The 23,152-nt window shown below is 36.6% G+C and overlaps 1 protein-coding gene, 1 long non-coding RNA gene and 1 other non-coding gene across 3 annotated transcripts; all 3 read right to left on the bottom strand.

Moving 5' to 3' along the window:
* Positions 1-7,372: 7,372 nt before the first annotated feature.
* Positions 7,373-7,462, bottom strand: LOC121759790. Its single transcript, XR_006041735.1, has one exon. It is a non-coding gene; the product is annotated as a small nucleolar RNA Z122 (small nucleolar RNA).
* A 450-nt stretch (positions 7,463-7,912) lies between these two features.
* Positions 7,913-13,890, bottom strand: LOC121758762 (DUF21 domain-containing protein At1g55930, chloroplastic-like). The gene is made up of 14 exons (XM_042154157.1): positions 13,096-13,890; positions 12,535-12,632; positions 12,352-12,445; positions 11,615-11,692; positions 11,404-11,507; positions 10,882-10,963; positions 10,459-10,598; positions 10,312-10,390; positions 10,151-10,214; positions 9,638-9,729; positions 9,451-9,516; positions 9,063-9,179; positions 8,512-8,691; positions 7,913-8,435 (listed from the first exon to the last, which is right to left on the bottom strand). Exons 1-14 carry the CDS (start codon positions 13,672-13,674, stop codon positions 8,196-8,198), a joined length of 2,013 nt encoding a protein of 670 aa, XP_042010091.1. The 5' UTR covers positions 13,675-13,890; the 3' UTR covers positions 7,913-8,195.
* A 3,204-nt stretch (positions 13,891-17,094) lies between these two features.
* On the bottom strand, positions 17,095-18,302 carry LOC121758765. Its single transcript, XR_006041555.1, has 3 exons — positions 17,840-18,302; positions 17,475-17,582; positions 17,095-17,400 (listed from the first exon to the last, which is right to left on the bottom strand). It is a non-coding gene; the product is annotated as an uncharacterized LOC121758765 (long non-coding RNA).
* Positions 18,303-23,152: the final 4,850 nt, after the last annotated feature.

The raw sequence follows: 23,152 nt of genomic DNA, 5'->3' as shown, positions 1-23,152 counted from the left end.
GATATTTTTATCATTTACTATCTTTCATCTTGTTTTTAGTTTTATTCAGATTTAAATTTAATTTATAATCTGATATATCTGATGGAGTATTTGTTATGTGAAAGTTCTTTCTCATCATTGTGTCATTTTGGGAACTTGCATTGTTTTTATAGAGTGCATGCTCAGCTTCCACCCCTCTATAAATACCCTGTTGTCTTTATTCTTCAATCACTCAACAACATTCACCAACTGAAAATTTGCAATTTGAGTTTTAGGTAGTTCTTTTCTTTTCCTATTTCTTCTCTCCATCAAATCAGATTTATAGCTTATTCCCTACATAGATATTTAGAGCTTATCCCCTCTAATATTTCTTTTTTTCTGATTCACATGTTTTTTCCCTGTATTTTACATTCTCTTTAAATTTGCTATCATTCTATGCTTATATTTATTTTAAGATTGGTTTAGAGTTATAACTCTGTTTATTGCTTTATCTTATTGTTTAGAATATCTGTTTGACCTTCCCCTTTTCACTTCCAATATCCTTCTTTCACAGATTATATCCTAGCAAAAAATGTGAAATCACCATCATATTAATTAGGCATTTAATATGAAATTGTTGATTTTAATACTCCCTCCGTCTCACATAATTTGACCCAGTTTTCTATTTTGGGCCGTCCCACATAATTTGACCCATTTCACTTTTACCATTTTTGGTAGTGGACCCCACATTCCCCTAACTCATTCCTACTCACATTTAATTATAAAACTAATATATAAAAGTAGGACCCACGTTCCTCTAACTTTTTCAACTCACTTTTCATTAAATTTCTTAAAACCCATGTCCGGTCAAAGTGTCCCAAATTATGTGGGACGGAGGGAGTAGATAGCAGTTTTATGAAAGGAAGTAGGAGTTCACTTGTGTAAGATGTGCTTCCATTCTTTTGATGTCAGTTATGACATTTGATTGTCTTTTTGTTTCATTGTTAAGTTTCTTCTTTGGAGGCTTAAAACTTGCAAAACAACAAAGTATGAAATTAATTTCATATAATTTTTGGTTACCATAGTAACAATAATTGTATGCAAGAGTTTTTGGAAGAGAATCACATATTACCTTTGCATTTAACTGTAAGCGGTCTTCTACATTCATATTTTAAACAATTCATTTCTTGCAAATAAGGAGATTAAGTATTTAAATATTGATTTACTGAGTCATATATTTCTTTAAATATATCTCTAATTGGAGGAATATTTTTTTTTCTTACCACAAGACAACTTTTGAAGTAATGGTTCCTATTGTTACCTTGATAAACAATTTTCATAAGACCATTACTAACTCCATCATCAAAGTCCAATGTCCAATGTTGACATTTTCTAACATTTCAGATTATAGTTTAGAGTTTATACAATATTTAGACCGTTAGAAAATGTCAATAGATGACAAACAAACGGCAACAAAAAATGTCAACACAGCATCAACTGTTGACATTGTTGACATTTTTTATTGCTACTTTTTTGTCATCTGTTGACATTTTCTAACAGTCCCGATCTTAGTTTAGAGTTTGTACAATATTTAGAGTTTGCACAATATTTGGAGTTTGCATTTGATTACATTCTTATTTATACATAAAAAGGTTTTATTGTATATTTCCTTTTTAATTCTTAGTCACACATTTTCCTTTATTTGTGTATGTTATTCTAATGAACACATTTCTTAAAAATAAGTATCATTATCTCCTATTTGTCCTCTGTTGTATTTTATTTTACTTTCACTCATATCAGAATTTAAAACTTTTTAAATTTATTTCCCAAATGTGAAATGCTTCATTTAGAGTGGGATGAAAGAAATACATTTGTCCTTTTGTTATTATTTAGTATAATGTTTTGTATTGTTTATAATGTTACGAATACTTATTTTAATTAACATTTATTCTTAACTATAAATATCATTATACAATCTTTTTCTCGGTGTATTTTTTATTTATTTTAATCCACTTATCCTAGAGTTATTTGAAAATCTTATGACCCGTCCATAGAATAGAAAGGGTAGTAACACTAAAAATGCACCTTTTGTTAATGAGTACAGTAAATATGCATATATACAAGTAAAAATGCTGTTTTATTTTCTTATAATCAAAAGTATAAATTGGTTTCAATTTCAAATATCTAATCCTTGCATTCAGCAACAAGTTCAAGGGTTGCATGACCAACTTTCTTCCTCAGCAAGACTATCATTCCGACTGCATCGACTCCCTCTCCGATCACCACCACCCGATCTTTCTCGTCCCCTTCGAGTTTCACCGAGCACACACCTTTACATATATAAATAAAATCAGTTAGGAATGAAAGAATTTAGAATACATCAATTAATCAATAAATAGTGCTATTAATTACAACCACCTGCTGTCATGGCAGCAATAGTCATGGCCTTGGATCTGCATTTTTTGCATTTGAACTTTATCTTTATAACTATCTTTTGCTGCAACATGAAAACAAGGATCACTTAATTAGATAATAGTAGCATATAAATTTATTTGAGAAGGAAATTAAAGTAGATAGTATATATACCGACACATGTATACCTGCATGATTTGAACAATGGAGAAAACAAATTAATTATAGGTGGAAGATAAAACTGAATTGATGTAAGTGTATATATAATCATAGATATATGTATGTATGAGTTGTATGTAGTAATTGAATGTAAGATGGTAAAGGATGAAACGCGGCAACGACCCTAAAATTTAGCGTCAAGAAATAAGGTTTTGTTTTGTAAGTGAAGATTTAAAGCATGTTGTGTTAATCACATGACTGCACATATATCTTTTTAAAGGGGGTTCCTACGTGTTAATTCGAAATTACTCATTGACTTTTTCTTATTTCTGAATATAACATTATTTAATTTACTAAATTTATCATTTTTGTTATTATTCTGACAATGCATTACAAGGATCGGAGTACCATTTACTTTTCGCCCTCCATAAAATATTGCATGATTGGATATTTTTATCCTCATTATTATAAATTTTGCAACCCTCCTCTTTATTTATTTTTTGTTAAAAAAAAAGCAAGCAAGGCCCGAATACAAAGGCAAAATCAACGAATATAAGCAACACCTAGTCTGTCATGTGGCATCCAGCTATGGACCCCGACGGAGGGGCTCCGAGCTTATGAACACCTCTATGATAAGAATAAGCATAATGAGATATAAAAAATCAGCAGCAAAGTTCCCTTCTCGATGCACATGTTGCAGAGCCACAAAATCGAAATCCTGGAGTAACCCACAGATCTTCTTCACTATAGAGAACTTGCGGATACCTAGAGACTTGGCCAAATGTAGGCTGTGATACAAGCACCAAATCTCTACAGTTAGAATAGAACAAACTCCAATGTTAACAACAAAGCCATACCTCCATAATCCCGCTGCATCTCTAATCAGACCTCCTCCAAAGGCATAACCTGACCCATTCTGTAAGGAGGCATCAGTATTCAATTTTAAATGATCAAGCGCCGGAGGTCGCCAACCCACTAGCATAGGCAGTCTGGACAATCTCGTGTCTCCTACGTCTGTCAATCTAGCTTCTTCCACATTCTTGGCCATAGTGAGAATACGTGCATTAATTTCTCCTGGACATTTCCACTCACCCTTGAAAATAAAACCATATCTTTTCTTCCAAATAAGCCAGCAACCCTCCTCTTTATTAAATGATTAAGATTATAAAAAATGAGTTCAAATGATATAAATTTATCCTCGTTGTGTATGCAATATTCTCTTTCGTTTCAAATAAACAGATTTATGGCATTCAGAGAGGAATTTTATGATGTTGATGTTCTTAAACTCACCATCAATTTTGCCACAAAATTCACAAATCGAAATAGGTTGATCGTGAATTTAGGCAAAAATCATACTAAAATTCACAACTTGGCTAATGCTAAATTACTTTCAAGAGCATTTGAAGTTATGTATTATAGCTAAAAATATAGTACTAGTAAATCACTACTAAGAATACTCATAGTTCTGAATTGAAGTAAAAAAACGAAGTTAAATTTACAATGGAGAGTATTATAATTTTGACTTATAGGTACAAGTCATAGTGTTAGAAAATTGATTTTTTTTCGAGAAAGGAATCTGAATAGATATTGAAATTTTATGACACAGTGTATGAATAGATACTAAAATAGAGAACCAAAATTAAGCAATGATAATTAAAGAGATACTCAACCATTGAACCAACATTATTTTTGAGCTGGAACCATGTTCACAATTCTGAGCTAGAAGAATGAATGTGAGATTTTGTATAATTAGTATACTATGTAACGTCATATGATAGGTGAGGTATGACGAAAGAGGGGTTCCATATGTAGATTGTAGTAGGTTTAACACTAAAATTATTATTATTTTTTCATTAAAATCATCTTTTCTTCCAGCAAGTCACATGTACGGGACTATATATTTATTTCTAGATACCAGGAATATTGAAAATGAAATTAAAAAAAATCACTAATAATCATATTTTGACACGTCTTAATCCCATGCTAATACTTATATGTTAATCGCTGAATTAAAAAAAATCTTTTACTTTTATATGACATTATTAAATATTTAATATTTTATGTGTATTACTGTGCAAAAGTTTATATCATCACAAAAATATGTATATTTAATATAGTTGCAATAGCCCTACAGTGTGAATGTAATCGCCATTAAATATTGACGATACTTAATTGCAAAACCTTCCCCTAATTTTTGAGAGCTAGTACACCACGTACAACTCAAAATCTCAACTTATACCACTTGGTTTATTTAGATTAGAGTAAAGACTAAACCTGGTCCTGAATATATGTCCATTTTATGATTTTGGTCATAAATTTTATCTTTTAAATTTTTTCATCCTGAACATTTAAATCGGGTCACAATTGGTTATGGACTAACTGTTTCGTTAGTTTTTAACGGTCAACGGGTTTAATCCCGATTTTGACCAAATTAGACTGTTAATTATGATTTTTTACTCCCTAATTATTTCCGTAATTATTTTCTTTAAATTCTTCAAAATATAACAACGAATAATTAAGGAAATAATTAGGAGCCAGCGTTGCCCTATTCACGAATTTTCGCTGTAACTAAACATTAAACAGTACAAGTCAAAAAACTTCCTCATTAGTAACTAAACATTTATTCTCTTAATTTCAGCACTAATCTAAAATTAGTTTGCAGCAACGATGAATGCCGCAGTTTCGCGAAACCCTACGATTCGATTCAGCGGAGTAAATGAAAAATTCGACTACAACGCCAGAGCGAGAAGCGGCGGAGCAGCCAGAATCTGGTGAATTCATGGAGCTACGGCCGCGATTGGGCGAGAAAGAGGCGAATTTTTCTGCAGAATTACAAATTAGGCTATTCCGACGGAGAGAAGCTGCTGAGGAATCGGAAGCTGAAGAAGGTGGCGGTGAAGGCGAAATCAGCGGTGGTTTCGGCGTTGAATTCGTCCGCGACAGCATTGCCTTATTCACGAATTTTCGTTGTTATATTTTGAAGAATTTAAAGAAAATAATTAGGGAGTAAAAAATCATAATTAACAGTCTAATTTGGTCAAAATCGGAATTAAACCCGTTGACCGTTAAAAACTAACGGAACAGTTAGTCCAGGACTAATGGTGATCCGATTTAAAAGGTTCAGAATACAAAAATTCAAAAGATAAAGTTTATAACCAAAATCATAAAATGAGCATATGTTCAGGATCAGTTTTGGCTTTTACTCTAAGATTAACTCAATTTATAGTAGGTTTATGCTAGGTGAGTGAACTACTTTTCAATTCAGTAAAGTTTGATGATGCCTAATGGGTTTGAAGGACGGTTGAAGGAAATCAATTGCTCGTGTTCATAAGGCCATCCACATCCTTATCTCAATAGCGTCTCATCTCTTCACTATTCATGGACCCACTGCACTTTTTACCCCATCTCTTAACTAAGAGACACTTGCACCCCTCCATCTCTTAACAATCGCATCCCTTAACTATTCATTCAATTTCATTTTTTATTTCCAACAAATTCAATTAATAAAAACACTCTTCCTTAAATAAAAGAAAATTACAATTTAAAATCCTAAAAAATAAAAAAAAATACATAATTAAAATCTTTAAATATAAATAAAAAAGATATAATTTAAAATACTAGAAAATTACAATTTAAAATCCCCCAATCGACAAACGCGTTCAAGTCAAAGCCGCCCTCGCCAAAGGAGTTTCCGTCAGCGGACATTTTTGCAGAAACTGGAGAGGAAACAAAAATGATATGACAGTGATGAGAAGAAAAAAAATGAGAGATAATGTGTTTATGTGTAAAATGAAGAGGTAATATGAGTATTTATAGAATAAAAAAAGTTTTTTTTTTACCGTTTAAAAATTTTAAATTTTAATTTTTTTTTCAGAAAAACAATTTTTTTATAAAAATTATTTATTGCGTCAGCATTACGATGCCTACTCGCCGGCCCTCAAGTGGGCGTCACGCCTCACACCAGAGCTCGCCAGCTTCATCTCCGCAAAGGGCCACGAGACCCGACGGGAGTGCCGAATCACTGTCTCGATGCGGTCTCATCTCGCCGAGATGAGACCAAGCCCACATTGAGGGAGCGATGCGGGTGCTCTAAAGCTTTGATTTGTTGTGAATTTATACATTGAATTCTATTTTTGTTGTTTACATGTTATTTTGAGGGGTGAAGATATGGGCACTAGATTTACGTTTAGTTAAAGTTCAATTATTATTACGAATCAAATTTATACCACATTATTCATACATTCATTGTTAAAATTATAAATTAAATTTATAATACAATTAAATTTAACTCGAATGAATAAATAAATTATTATTACTAATACTTTACATTTAATAATACATGATATTACTTGTAACAACGTGGGTATTAACAACAAAATTTAACATAATTAACTAATTCATTTTAAATTTAATATTATTATCATGATTCATACATAATTAATGTGATATTAGTATTTAATTAATAATAAATTAGTAAAAAAAATAAAAAAACAAATCCCAGTCTTTTCCCACACCTTGCTGATTTTTTCTTAGTGAAGTAGTATTTCTCAGTCACGGCAGATTCTTCATTCCACAAAACTACATCTCGTCACGAGCCAAACAGCCAAACTATTTAATTGAGCAGATACAGCCTGCAACCATAGAATTGAATACATGTTTCTAACCAAAATTTTAGAAAAAGAGCTACGCTTCTGCAAAAACTTTTGCAAAAGAGAAATATCTAAAACAAAAAATTGATCACAAGGAGGAGAATTGTACAAGATGAAGTTTTGATTTGGAAAACAAATACGCATCTGCGCAAATTAAAGAGGAAATCTAAAAGAAAAATTAGTAAAAAGAGGAGAATGGGATCAGACTGACGTGCAAATATGATACATTCAGCAGAGCAAAGCCTCTGAAAATAGCGATATATCGTTTCGCATCATTTCCCAAACAAAATCTCAAATTAGATAAAGAAGACTGCTAAAATGACTAAGAAATAGAGCACTGGTTTATGATTTGCACTCTCAACTGCACACGTATATATAGGAAGCGTTTTCCATTTTCAGTGAAGCAATCGCGGCGGCGGAAGACCTGATCAGCCGTAGCCCTAGCTTTGCCATAGACCAGTATTTGGGCCCAACCAATATTTGTTATATGGGCTTTCAAATCCACAATAATAAATGACTTCATTATTCACGGATTTTACATTTAATTCATTGATGGGAGTAATTTTAAACTTTCCAAATCATTTTTTATTCAAAAAGAAATTGATTTCTATAAACCCCTTTTAATATTTTGCTGCAATGAAAAAATAACCAAATCGAGAGAGTTGCAAACTCCACCTTAAACATAAGCTATTATGAAATTATTTTTGGTTTGGACTTTACTCAACAGTCAAACATAACCAAATTTTCCACCTCCAATTTCTCAAATAATTTCAACAAAGTCACAATGTTACCAAACAATCAACTTCTATCGAACTCTACATCAGCTGGCAGTAATGACAATATGGAGAGGAAAATTATTACATTTCTTGGACATACAACTAAACAGATATCCCTAAATAAAACTCAGACCATATAAAAAATCTCTAGTCTCAGAGTTAAATGGCCATCTGTCTCTCCTATGCGCTTATCCAGCATAACTCCCTAGTTACTTCAATTCCCGTTTTTTCATGAAGACGGCTACTTTTTACTTACTTGCTCAGCATCGTCTTCCTGTACAGACATTACACAGTCATTTGACATATCGTGAACTGGGACCTCATGATCCTCTGTCCTATCTGATTCGTCATCGCTCATAGATCTTCTCCTCCAAATTTTCGATATTAAACGGGTTACACCTCTGTTCTCCGGTGACACCTCTTCACTGTTTATTCGTTCAAAACGCACAGCACTTACTTTTCTAGCATTCCCTGCTAGTATCTGCACCAATCATATGAACTTACATTAATATTTAATGAACTACTAAACTAATTCCAAAAATTTGAGTTGAACAAACCTCAAGCTTAAATATTTGAGTTTTGTTGTTCTCTTCTTGGCGGTCAGATTCGGGCTCATCATAGTCAACATGGTCCTCTTGATTTTCTGTTTCAAGGACTACTTTTATTGTTTCACCTGTTCTCGGGATATATCCGAATGCCTCACAGACAAAACCTGAAACTGTTTCATATTGATGACCCTGCGTCACAGGGAAACAAGGTCAAGAATGATATCGAATTGCAACTTAACAGAGTTTTGGATTTTCCAATAGCCAAATACTACACAACTGTTTCCTATTTTAGAAAGAAGTGTGCTAATAATGTTCCTTGAACATGTAATGTTAATATCGGCATGCAAGCTGCTATTCGCCACACACCTTAAAAATAATATTTCTAAATTATCTCCAATCCAATGGCTGTGTTACATTTGAACCTCGAGTGTTCATCACAAAGGAACAACAATCAGAAGAAAAGTATGCATCATAATCCATTGATTTGATCGAAGATTAGTGAGCCATGATTTCAGAAAGCACTGTTTGAAATATAAGGAAACATGAGAAATTAAGACTACCTCTGGCATTTTAATGTTAAGATCTTCAGAGAGCTGATCTATTGATGTATTAGCATCCACATCATATATGCCTTCAGCACGCATGACAACATAGCCAGTCTTCTTCTGAATTTCCTCCTTTATAGCAAATAAAACAAGTAAAATTTGTAATAAGGAAAACTAGGGCTTGTTTATAAAATGAGATCTTTAAGATCGCAAGCAGAAATTGAGTCCTCGAAGAACAATACATTTGAATGCCTCCATCCACAATTGTTCTTAATAATCAATTTAACCACCACATACCAAATTTTACATCTATTCATATCAAGCAATGGAAATAGTCAAGAAGAAAGAAGAGCCACCAATAATCACCAGAAAACCTTGGAGTCCCATTCTTAAACAGAATTACCTTTGAGTCATTTTCATCAAAAATCTCACCAACAATTTCTTCAACTACATCTTCAAGGGTCACAATCTGTTACAGCAAGAAATATAATTTAAGGCAGATGCCCAAACTTATGTAGGGTGTACCTCATTGACACATTTCATTAATATGATTAGGCTTTTAATGTCCTTAAGAAAAGAGAAACGCTTACTCCAACAGTTCCACCATATTCATTTAGAACAACAGCCATGTGCACTTTCCTGATGCGGAACTCTCTTAGAAGATTCCAAACAGACATTGAATCTGCAATGTTCAATGATATATATATGCAGAAGAGATTAATAAGCATGAATTGGGAAGCACTATAACAGACAAATTTTAGGTCAGATAATTCCCTTATATTGGATTTATCTACCATAACAAACGTACCCTGAACGTAAAGATTAAATCAAATCTTTAAGCATTATTCCAACACTTCATACATGTTGCAGATTGGCAGGATATAACAATACCATCTCATCTTACATCTCATAAAAAACATACAACACTGAAGATCACCACATGTCATAAATGGAATGACAAGAAGACCAAAAGGAGTGTTGGGATATTTATTTTCCACCTAATAATCTCCTAAAGCAATCATCCTAACATTTATGCTGAAAGGAATTCAAAACATCAGTCATATTTTGAGGAACTAATATCAATTATAAGTATTGTAATTTACCAGGAACAAAGTATGCAGGTTTGTGGGCCATATCTCCGACTTTAGAAGTTTCTAGCAGCTCCCCCTTTGAAATCAAACATAATGAGGTTTTTTTAATACAATTAGAAGTATGAAAGAACAAACTTCTGGGTAACAAAGATATAGTATAAAACTCAGTTGACCTTCTGCACGTAATCCAGGAGATCCATTGCATATGCAATACCAACAATGTTGTCAATTCGCTCCTCAAAGACAGGCACCCTACAAGCAAGTATGCGTACTTTTTAGACCAATCATAGCATATCTAATTGATAAAAAAGAAGTCATACCTAGAATACTGATGATCTACCCATTGATTGTGGAAATCAACAAGTGTTGCACTGTCATCTATGGCAACAACATCAACAAGAGGTGTCATCACCTCCCTCACATGGGTATCTTTTATTTCCAACACATTTTCAATCATGTCCTGTTAAAGTCAAGTCACATTCAATAAGATACAAAATTTACACAGTAAACTAAGCACCTCCATATCTGATCATAAAAGAATTATGTTGTGCAAATAAGATAATAATAAGCCAGACTGTAGCTGCATATGTACAAGGTTAAAGACATTATAGATTGTATTTTCCATGTGCTTAAAACATTAAATAATAAAAGAAGAAAAATTCTGCTGAGTGCTGAACATGCAAGTAACACCAACTTAACCAAAAGCAACAACATAGTGATCCCAATAAAAGTCATCAATTTACCTGTTCTTCCTCCTCAATTGCGCCACTTAACTCTGCTCCGCGTAACATCAATTTTAGTTCATCTTCAGTTACATATGGCTCGCTTAAAGATCACAATAAAACAGGTCAAAGTTAAGTCTTATAGCACAAAGTAGTCAGAGGAATGTGCAAAAACCAGAGTCTTTTAAATAGCAGCGACCACTGAGTTACTGACCAATGTGCAAAAACTTCGTATGAGAAGTAACAACGCATGAAACCGAGACAGATACTAAAAGTGCATGCTAACAGTATTATGCTTCAAAAAATTGAGAGAAGGCACTTTATTGTAATCAGTACTAAAAACTCCATATGATTGCTGATCTTTATCTAGAATAACTACTACTAGTAATTAGTACATCTTCTCATTCTTTGCTGCAGTTGCTGACTACATACTTTTTCGAAAGGTCACAAGATGTGGTTGATGATACTATAATATATCTTAGCTCACACATGTAAAGACGCTAGAAAAATGTAATGTAAATATATTCAGTGAAGAAAACATACCTTTTTCCTTTTAAGCCTAGCAGTTTTAGCATTCCCATTGAAAGATACGTCACAACTCTCCCCACAGGATACAATACGAGGGACAGCCATGCCACTGGCCTGACCTAAAGGCAACAGAAAGAGTAGAACATCAAAAGTGCAAAGGTGCGTTTATTAGAGGTATAGCCGTATAGTAACATCATATTTGCAGACTGATCAAGTTAAAACTCACCACAAACCTAGCAACTTCGGTGGCATTGTGAACAGCAATGCTTTTTGGAGTAATTTCTGTGAGGAGCAGAATAGCAACCTGTACATTTTGGCAATATAAGACTATCAAACATTTTGTTGACAAACAACAGGGATAGAGGAGCTGAAGTGAAAGGTACCATAAAAATAAAGACAAATAGAAATGTCACTAGAAAAGGTTTACTTTTACTGGACAACACTCCTGGCAGAATGAATGATTATCTATCTTTTGACATTCCAAATTTCCAATAAAATGAAGAAAAAGACATGCAAGTCATCTGAATGAACTAAAATAATGTATCATCACCAGGCTTAACAACTGATAACCCAATTATTTCAAATATAGCGCTGAACTACTGTTGCTACTGCTACTGAATATTAAAATTCCTCGAACTTAAAATAGGTTTCGCACCTCATTCGATCTATAAAGATTCAAAATTTCACAGCCACGATTTCATACAAAAAAACAATAACAGAGCATCAGAACAAGTTTCAGCACTCAGAAAAGGGCATATATGGTCCATACTTTTCAGTAGAAACTGTTAAATTGATAGTCCATATTGCACTGACATCCTAATTACCATAATATTGCATCTTTCAGAAGTAAGCGACTTTCACACTAAGAGAAAATTGAAAAGCTTCCGGAAGCAAATCAACCCAGTTCCAATGCAAAATTCAGTAATTGCTACTGCAAAGTACAAAAGAAAACACTAGGCATACCGTCATCACCCCAGTAGCTGCACTAACACCAGCTTGACCAAATATTTCAGTTGCAGCGTCAGTTACTAATGCTGTAGCACCAATATTGACCACTCTGGGCACATAAAATATCTACAATAAGAAAACAAGTTCAAATAAAAAGAAGAAAACAGCTGCAAGTCAATTTTACAGGAAGAGCAGTACGTGGTGCCAATGAGGATTGTAGTCAGGAATCGAGTAACATCATTCCGTAGCATTTTGAACACGCCATTCTCTGACTCTTTCTCAGCCAATTCCCGCACCTGCATTTAGTATAAATAACATTAAAATATCCATAGTAGCGACTTAAACTCTATCAACAGGAAAACCAATTTAAATTTCAAACAAAAGAAGGGCAGCAATCTGATTGATCGGTTTGACCCAAGCCTAATACTACTTGAGATGTTGCAGCAAGTATGATCATCGTTCATAAGAAATTATATTTGAACGCATAAAACTCATGTGCCAAGGAACAACGTAAACCGCAATATTGCAATCTGGGATAGGACAGAAGAACCATCCTCACTCTATAGTCGGCTTTTGGATTTCAGTACCAACAAATATCTTAATCATAATAAGATTATTAATCACCAAAATATATTTCCTTCATAGATAACACTATCCAAATGCTTACTAAAATACTTCCCTAGACGAAGGTTCATTCGTATAGCTCAGATACAATTCTATGATAATTGAAACAAATATCCAGTTGTAAAACCTCATTACCTTCCAAGGCCAAAGTGTTGTAATGGAGGTCTCGGCCATCGAGAAAAATGCTGAGAGGCCCAACAGCAACGCAAGAATCAACCCCTGCTGCTTGAAAACAGTCAAAACCTGCAAAACCTTAGGCCATGAACTCCTCACCGACAACAAACTACGTTCCCAAACTCCAAAACCGGCAGCCACAACACCTTCCGCAGCCAATGCTCTCCGACAATATAATACAACAACCGCACCAAGTGCGGCCGCAGCCGCAATGCCCAACCCTCTCCTCACCAAAACCTCACCAAAATCGATTGGCCTCGCTGCCGGGCTATTCGTATCATCAGTCGCACAACAACTGGTTTTAATAAAAGAAAGGGGGCTTTTTTCATTACAATTGAACAACGGGAATGGGGAGTTGTACGGCGGCGTACAAAAGGAGCAGCAGACAAGCTTTTTTGCAGCGAATTTAGGGGATAATCTCAGGAAGGAACGCCGAGGGAAGATGAAGGAAGAATTCGAAGCGCTGGCGAAAGCGGATCGATAAAGCAATGTGGATTCAGAGGCGGCGGCTACAGCCATGAAGTAGTTGTGTATGATCATAAAAAAAAAAATTGGGAATAATTAGGAAGGGATTAAAGGAAGTTGGTGAGTAGTTAGAGAGAGGAGAGTATAGAAATGCAGCAGATGGCTGCGAAGCTCATCGTGGTTTAATGTTGTCCCAAAGCTACGACTGGTGTAGCTCTGCGCTGCGCATTGTTTTTCTGGAACCGAAGCGGAAGGAAAAGGTTTTAGACAAGTTGCACCGGTTGATGACGAATATACCCCTCTCAAAATTGAAATTGGCATTGCTTTTGAAAGTCGAAACCATTTAAGTAGACGTGCGGTGCGGTGCGGTGCGGTGCGGTGCGGGGTTATAAACGGATCGGTCGGACTCAAATTGGAATCTCGCAATTCAGTTTTTTTCGTTCTAAACTCAAAAACTCTTGAACCACGGTTATAGCCATAGGGTTACTTTTACTGCCTTGGAGTGGAGTCGACTGTTTGTGTGCTGATATATAAGTTGGCTTCTTATGTTGGTTCGTACCTCGTTGATGTCTTTGCCCACTACAAGAATGGAAGTAAGCATTTCACAATCACAAATGAGAACTACATTGATTTATGTGTTTACCATTGAAAAGTTGTTGGAGTAGAAAAATTGATTTTTCAAGGGTTCTTGAGGCTAATTAGACGTAGTTGCCAAAATCTATAGGATTGATGCTTTCATGTCAATAGAAAAAGAAACATACAAAGTTTGTCTCATTTCACTTTTACTACTTCATCCGTCCCAACTAAGTTGAGACATATATTTTGGGCACGGAGATTAAGAAATTGTGTTGAAAAGTATGAGAGATGAATAAAGTAAGAAAGATAAAGAGATAGTAAAGTAGGTAGTGGGATAAAGTAATAGTGATTTGTGATATACTTTTTATTAGCACTATAAATACCTGCAAGTATACAGAGTATGAATAGTATAGCTAAAGGTCAGTACCAGATATCGATCACGGGGAAAACAATCACAGACTGGCTACCCTCTACTAAAACTCAATTACTATTTGGAAAAACCGAAAGATTTGAAGATTTTTGAAAACAAAACAATTTGAAAGCAAATAAACAACTAATTGCAAATAAACCACAGAGATAAAAGTAGCCCAGAGCCTTGTCCTAGCGGTAAGGAACTTAGACATTATTGTATGAGGGGTCGAGTTCGAGTCCTCTTGACATCAGTTGTAATTTTCTCCTTGCTATAGGAGTTTATTTGTAATTTCCTAATATGAAGTTAATACAAATTTCCTCCTTGCTATAGGAGTTTATTTGTAATTTCCTAATATGAAGTTAATAAAATACCCTAGCACAGTTCTTACTTTGATAGAACGAGTCACCTAGTTTATGCTCATGCGATACAAACGTTGGTTACAAACATTAGGGTTGTCAATCCTAAATATTTGTATTTCCTAATATGAAGTTAATACAATATCCTAGCACAGTTCATACTTTGATAGAACGAGTCACCTAGTTTATGCTGTCACCTAGTTTATACTCATGCGATGCAAACGTTGGTTACAAACATTAGGGTTGTCTGCAAATGTTGGTTACAAACATTAGGGTTGTCAATCCTAAATACGTAACTCTTAAAAACGTTGGTTACAAACATTAGGGTTGTCTGCAAACGTTGATTACAAACATTATGGTTGTCAATCTTAAATATTTGTAATTTCCTAATATGAAGTTAATACAATACCCTAGCACAGTTCTTACTTTGATAGAACGAGTCATGCAAACGTTGGTTACAAACATTAGGGTTGTCTGCAAACGTTGGTTACAAACATTAGGGTTGTCAATCCTAAATACGTAACTCTTAAAAGCTCCTAAGACCCTTATAAGTCCTCACTTTCAATTGATAGAACGAGTCACATAGTTTATGCTCATGCGATGCAAACGTTGGTTACATTGTCTGCAAACGTTGGTTACAACATTAGGGTTGTCAATCCTAAATACGTAACTCTTAAAAGCTCCTAAGACCCTTAAAAAAGTCCTCACTTTCAATTGATAGAACGAGTCACCTAGTTTATGCTCATGCGATGCAAACGTTGGTTACAAACATTAGGGTTGTCTGCAAACGTTGGTTACAAACATTAGGATTGTCAATCCTAAATACGTAACTCTTAAAAGATCCCAAGACCCTTAAAAAGTCCTCACTTTCAATTGATAGAACAAGTCACCTAGTTTATGCTCATGCGATGCAAACGTTGGTTACAAACATTAGGGTTGTCTGCAAACGTTGGTTACATACATTAGGGTTGTCAATCCTAAATACGTAACTCTTAAAAGCTCCTAAGACCCTTAAAAAGTCTTCACTTTCAATTAACAGTGTCGTTTGAAAGGAAACTAAGTGTAGTGTCTATTAAGTGGATCTAACTCGCCAACCTCCTCTCACGATTATGTAGCAAGTTATATTAATTCATCACAGAATGTGTCACTCAAACGTGAAGCATTATCCAACAACTTAAGGAAGAAACAAAGTAAGAACATAACGGATATTAAATAGAAAAAGAATCCTATGAATTTAGTTACACATGATAGAATAATCTAAAAACATAGATTGAAGGGAAAACAATTGGAACATAAAACTAAAGCAAATAAATCTCAAAAGTTGAATCCTTGTAGCTTTGATGTTCTTGAATCCTTCTCCAACTCCTTGCACAATGGAGCACTATAATTTTTAATCTCTATAAAATATGTTGCAAAAAGAGGATCCTAATGATAAAGCTTGAGGGGCTATATATAGGGGAGAAATCGTCCCCTTCAAATAAAGCAAAGGGTGGCAAAATATGGTAAATTTTGGAGAGAAAATTAGGGCAAATTTGTTCGCCGCGTTTTTGTGGCGGATCGCTGCACCTTGGCCAGCGGTCGCCATGCATTGATCCGAAGCTTCTGACTCTTGGGTGGCGGTCGCCACGTCTTGCCCAGTGGTCGCTGGGCGTGTCTTCATTCCATGCACAATATTCCCGGAACGGGCCGCTACAGATATGGCGGCCGCTGAGCGTCGGCGGTCGCCAACAATGTTGCAGCGGTCGCTGGACGCTCCCAGAAATTCCAGATTTCCTACTTCGCGTTTTGACTCCATTTTTAAGTTCAAATATGCTCATTTCTAACAAAACATGTCAAAATACCAAAATATATAAAATATGCAAATAATTGACATGTAATGCAACTTTGACATTCAAAACGGACCAAATAATGACCTTAAAATCCTGCAAAATCCGAGCGTACCAATTGGATGTTTTATTTTTTGTTAAAAAAGGAAATGATTCAACTTAGTTGGGACATCCCAAAAAAAAATACGACTCAACTTATTTGGGACGGAGGGAGTATTTTTTTATGGTGGACTTCACATTCCTCTAACTCATTTGCACTCATATTTTATTATAAACTAATATATAAAAATATAATCCATATTATACTAACTTTTTCTAACTCACTTTCTATTACATTTCTTAAAAGATCAAAAACGTGTCAAACTTTGCGGGACGGAGGGAGTGAAATTAGTAAATTCATGGCAGTTAATGCTAAGAGGATATGTGACTTCAGTTGATATATGCAGATCTATAGATGGTATATGCTGGATCCGTCGACTTAGCATTAATTATATTGTATGTAGATCCCAGGCTTGCTTCCATAGTTTCACTTGCTGCTACAATTTTGGTCATGCTAGCAAAATAGTTTCACTTGCTGATAGGAGTACTATTTAATGCCATAAACCAGCATTACCTGCATTGCATATTACAACTATACGTATTTTAAACCAACGAAGCAATAAAAGAATTAAGTCTTAATGTACAATATAATTGCACAACACTCACTTGGATCAATAGTTACAATATGGGTGCACGGAATATGCAAAGATGCATCTTGTTAAATAGCATGTTTGCAGTCTTGCAGCTAATAGTCAGATCAGATCAGATAAAGCCCTGCCCAACATGCAAAAGACACTTCCAATCGACAAAGCAACATAGACGAGGATAAGGGTAGAAAGTGTTTGAGTGTGTAATAAATAAATATTGTAGTGGATGTTGGGACCCACTTTTAATTGAATGTAATGTTGTAGTGGATGTTAGGATTCACTTTTAACACTTTTTTACTTACTTTGTATGCATTTTTTATTAGTTTATCCCAACCGGGACGGAGGGAGTACTAACAATAGAAATGATGAACATGTTGTGCTTACATTGAAAAGATGAGTGCTTGTATGTGCATCCACAGCACTGAATGGATCATCAAATGTATAAATATCGGCATCTTGGTGAGGAGCTCGCGCAATCTGTATCCTCTTCGGTCGAACACCCATGTTGATTCCCCTCTCACCAATAAAAGCAAGAATCTCCAGGCTTCAGTATTGTATCATTCTCTATCCATTTCCGTACCAAACTATATAGTTTCTTCTATTACATTACCAAACAGTTGAAAGTATATTGAAGTACTCACTCTTTCAGCTGAGATGATTTTGTTCTCCATAAACAACTCAGGCTTGATACATATTTTGTGAAGAACGAACTTATGGTTGTGACGATCGAAAAGGAAATTAATGAAATGACAAGATGCAAGGAAGAACACAAGCGAATTACGTGGTTCGGCGTAAGCCTACATCCACGGGCAGAATCTGGTGTGTTTCTTTATTGATCACTCGAGAGATTACAAACACAAGAGCACTCAAAACTCTCAAGAATTTACAAGATGGAAAACCCTCAACTCGCCCGAAAACTTCTTGCTTCGAGAGCTAAAAACGCACAGCTGAAAGATAACACTTCCTCTCTTGAATTCTCTCTCTATCACTTTTGATTTCTGTTGTTGGTTTTTGCTGGAATGAATCGCAACTTCCTTAAGTAGTACCGATCAAGAAAAACCGCCGAACAGTTTCCTTTGCCGAACAGCTTCCTTTGCCGAACAGCTTCCTTTGCCGAACAGCTTCCTTTGCCGAACAGCTTCCTTTTGGCGAACACCTTTTGGCGAACACCTTTTGCCGAACACCTTCTGGCGAACACCTTTTGGCGAACACCTTTTGCCGAACACCTTCTGGCGAACACCTTTTGGCGAACACCTTTTGGCGAACAGCTTCCTTTTGCCGAAAACGGTTATAACCGTTTCCAACGGCTAGTTTCTGTTTCGGTTCCCAACGGCTATTTCCTGACTTGATTCTTCCACCAGCTCAATCCGATCTTGATGAGCTCAAACACTAACAAATCCTCCACCTTTGAGCAATCTAAGATCCATCACCACCAGTTCCACCTTCCTTCCCATACTTACAAATTTCGGACCACCCCAACCAAATCCAAGCAATGTCGGAACTTGGATCTCGGTAGGGCTTTAGTAAGTGCATCAGCCGCATTGTGCTCGGTGCTGACCTTCTCAATCTTCACCGCACCCTTCTCAACCTCATCTCGAATGAAATGCAGCCTCACGTCTATATGTTTGCTGCGTTCATGATATGTCTGATGTTTCGAAAGACAAATCGCGCTATTGCTGTCGCACTTGATCACAACATTCTCTTGCTTCACCCCAAAATCACCAACTATACCCCTAAGCCAGAAGCTTTCCTTTACTGCCTCAGCAAGAGCTATATACTCTGCCTCCGTCGTCGATAGAGCCACCACGGATTGGAGATTAGACTTCCAGCTCACTGCGGAGCCGAACAAGGTAAATATGTACCCAGATTGTGAGCGCCTATTATCAAGGTTAGCTGCATAATCTGAATCGCAAAACCCAATAATGCTATCCTTATCTCCTTCATTCTCTGATTTGAACATTATTCCCAGATCACTACTTCCTTTAAGATACTTGAGAATCCCTTTCAAAGCCAACCAGTGCTCTCTTCCCGGACAGGACATGTATCTGCTCACCACGCTTACCGCATGAGAAATATCAGGCCTTGTGCATATCATCATATACATCACACTCCCAACTATGTTGGAATAAGGTATCTGGCTCATCTCTCTTTCTTCTTGCTGATTTCTGGGACATTGTGATTTGGACAGCTTAGTCTGTTGTGATAGTGGAACTGAGGTTGTTCTACTCTTGTCAATCTGATATTTGTGCAGTACTTTCTGAATGTAGCCTTCTTGGGACAACCACAACACCCTCTTATCTGCACTTCTGAATATATCCATTCCCAAAATCTTGCTAGCACTCCCCAGATCCTTGATTTCAAATCCCTTTTTCAATAAGGCTTTCACCCTATCTAGCTCCTGTCTATCTGGTCCAGCAAGCAAGATGTCGTCTACATATAATAGCAAATACACAGCAGGTCCCTCAGACTTTGATTTGAAGTAGACACAACTATCATATCTGGAATTTATAAATCCCATACTCTGCATATGTTCATCAAACTTGATATGCCATTGTCTACTTGCTTGCTTCAAACCGTATAGACTTTTCTTTAGTAGACAAACCTTATCTTCACTCCCATGTATCACAAATCCCTCTGGCTGATTCATGTATATAGTTTCCTCAAGCTCTCCATGAAGAAAGGCTGTCTTCACATCAAGTTGGTCCAAAAACCAACTTCTTTGAGTAACTATAGCTAGCAAAATTCTGATTGAGGCATGCTTTACCACTGGAGAAAATACTTCATTATAGTCTATTCCCTCCTCTTGTGTGAACCCCCGAGCTACAAGCCTAGCCTTGAACCTAATCTTGTTCCCAACCTCCAACTTTTTCTTGTATATCCACTTACAACTCACTGGTTTTTGTGTGGAAGGTCTCTTCACAAGCACCCATGTCTTGTTTTTGATCAGGGACTGTATTTCATCTATCATAGCCTCCATCCACTGCTTGCTCTCCTTAGAACTCATAGCTTCCTTGAAGCTTGAAGGCTCTGCATACTCTATGTTTTCTGCAACACATAGTGCATATAGCAAGTATTCTTCTTCACTGTATCTTGTAGATGGTTTAGGGATTCTTCTGACCCTATCTCTGGCTAGAACATAGTCACCCAAATCCTGCTGCTCAGGGTTCAACACATCAGCACCTGCTTCTTCTTGTTCACTATGATTTCCCATCTGCTGTTCAGGCTCAGCAGTTCTATCTGCTCCAGAAACCTCCACCTGAACTGATTCCTCAGCCTCCTCAGGTTCTGGAACACCCATCTCCACCATCCTCTCAGGCTCTGGTTCTTTCTCAGAATGAGATGGCCTCTGGCTCTCTTGAGCCTTTTCCAGAAATGGCATCCTACTTTCTTCAAATTGCACATCTCTAGAGATAATAACTTTCTGATTTCCTGGCTCTATGCACCACAGCCTGTAGCCCTTCACTCCCCTTTGGTATCCAATCATCACACATCTCAAGGCCCTTGGCTCCAACTTACTTTGCCTGACGTGTGCATAAGCCATGCAACCAAAAATCTTCATATTCGAATAATCCATGGCCTTTCCATACCATCTCTGATCAGGAGTGTCAAAAGCTATAGCTGAAGAAGGACTTCTATTGATGAGAACTGCTGCCATACTCACAGCCTCACCCCAGAATCTCTTAGCCATTCCAGAGCCAAAGAGCATACATCTAACTCGCTCTAGGATGGTTCTATTCATGCGCTCAGCGACTCCATTCTGTTGGGGATTAGATGGAGATGTCCTATGCCTCTTCATACCTTTCTGCTTGCAGAAAGAATCAAACTCCCCACTCAGAAACTCCAGCCCATTATCAGTTCTTAAACACTTCAAAGAACACCCTTTCTCCACCTCCACTTCCCTACACCACTCCTTGAATTTCATGAATGTCTCTGACTTTTCCTTCAAGATAAACACCCATAATTTTCTAGAAAAATCATCAATAATGGATAGAAAGTATCTACCTCCACCCAATGAAGCTGGTGTAGCTGGGCCCCACAAGTCACTGTGGGCATAGTCTAGTGGTGACCTTGAGCTGTGAATTCCTCTCCCATAGGGCAGTTTCTTACTCTTTCCGAGCACACATTGCTCACACAAACCCAACTGCTCATTGGGATTTTCCAGCTTAATCAGCTCCTTCTTGGCCAATTCTTTGATTCCATTTTCTCCCAAGTGTCCGAGTCTGAGATGCCACATTCTTAAGTCTAATACCAGATTCACAGATCCAGTAACCACACTTGCCTTTAGATAGTATAGGCTTCTCTTTCTCTCAGCCATCATAACAACATCACCATTCTTGACGATGTTCATAATCCCATCAGACAATATGCAATTATATCCTGCTGCATCCAACACTCCAATAGAGATCAAATTCCTCTTAATCTCTGGAATAAACCTCACACCAGTGAGTAACCTGATGGAGCCATCATGAAGTCTAAGCCTGATGGACCCAACTCCTCTGATTCTGCATATCTGGTCATTTCCTAACAAAACTGATCCAGCTGCATTCTTGATTTCCTCAAAATGACTTCTAGTTGGACACATGTGGAAGCTACATCCAGAATCCATGATCCATGGAAGTTCTTCCATGTCCTCAGTCACACACAGAGCCTCCGGGACCACCAACTCTTCTGCAATATCAGCATTGTTCTTGCCATTCTCTTCCTCGGCCTGCTTCTTCTTCCAAACCCAACAATTCTTCTTTATGTGGCCTGGTTTCTTGCAGTGATGACATGATCTGGTCTCTTTCCAGTCAGCTGTCTTGTTTTTCCATGGCTTCTTCTGTGACTTTCTTTTCACATTCTTCTTGTGATCAGTAACACTCAGACTCTCAGACACCATTTCAGTGGACTTTGGATTAGATTTCTGGATTTCCTTGAGCTTTAGAGCAGAGTACACCTCTTCATATCCAATCTTGGACTCTCTACCAAGAAGTATAGCATCCTTGAAATGCTCATAACTTGGTGGCAAGGAATTCAACAACATCAGAGCCTTGTCCTCATCTTTAATCTCTTCATCAATGTTCTCAAGATCATCGATGCACTTCCCAAATTCTTCGAGCTGTTCCAACACACCTTTTCCATCAGCAATCTTGAAAGTGAGAAGTTTCTGCTTCAGGTGCAGCCGATTTGCCAAAGATTTGGCCATGTATAATGACTCCAACTTGGACCAAACTCCAGCCGCTGTCTCCTCCTTTGAAACTTCTCTGAGGACTCTGTCATTGAGGTTGAGTATCAAGGTACTATATGCCTTGTACTCTCTGTCTTGAGCCTTTGCCTTCTCCTTTTCATCAGGCTCGGGCTTCTCCCCCTCATTACTGCCTCCACCATTTAGGGTTTCCCATAAACCCTGTTGCATCAAGATTGCTTTCATCTTCAGCCTCCATAGGCCAAAATCATTTCGGCCTGTGAACTTTTCAACATCAAACCTTGCTGCAGCCATTATTCAAACAGGTTGAGCGCCTTCTTGAGGACAAAGAAAGAACTCCCAAAACTTTGTGCCTTCTCGATCAATTCAGTGGATTGAAGTTCCCACAGACGGCGCCACGTTGTGAAGAACGAACTTATGGTTGTGACGATCGAAAAGGAAATTAATGAAATGACAAGATGCAAGGAAGAACACAAGCGAATTACGTGGTTCGGCGTAAGCCTACATCCACG

The sequence above is a fragment of the Salvia splendens genome, chromosome 12 (assembly GCF_004379255.2).
Source record: "Salvia splendens isolate huo1 chromosome 12, SspV2, whole genome shotgun sequence".
Lineage (NCBI taxonomy): Eukaryota > Viridiplantae > Streptophyta > Magnoliopsida > Lamiales > Lamiaceae > Salvia > Salvia splendens.
This window is presented reverse-complemented; position numbering and strand designations above follow the sequence as displayed.

Excerpts from the sequence above, each read along its gene's own strand:
- LOC121758762 (XM_042154157.1), bottom strand. The coding sequence starts at position 13,674 with ATGATCATACACAACTACTTCATGGCTGTAGCCGCCGCCTCTGAATCC. Across the intron at positions 12,633-13,095 it reads CAACACTTTGGCCTTGGAAG|GTGCGGGAATTGGCTGAGAA; the intron begins GTAATGAGGTTT and ends TACTAAATGCAG. Across the intron at positions 12,446-12,534 it reads ACAATCCTCATTGGCACCAC|AGTGGTCAATATTGGTGCTA; the intron begins GTACTGCTCTTC and ends TTATGTGCCCAG.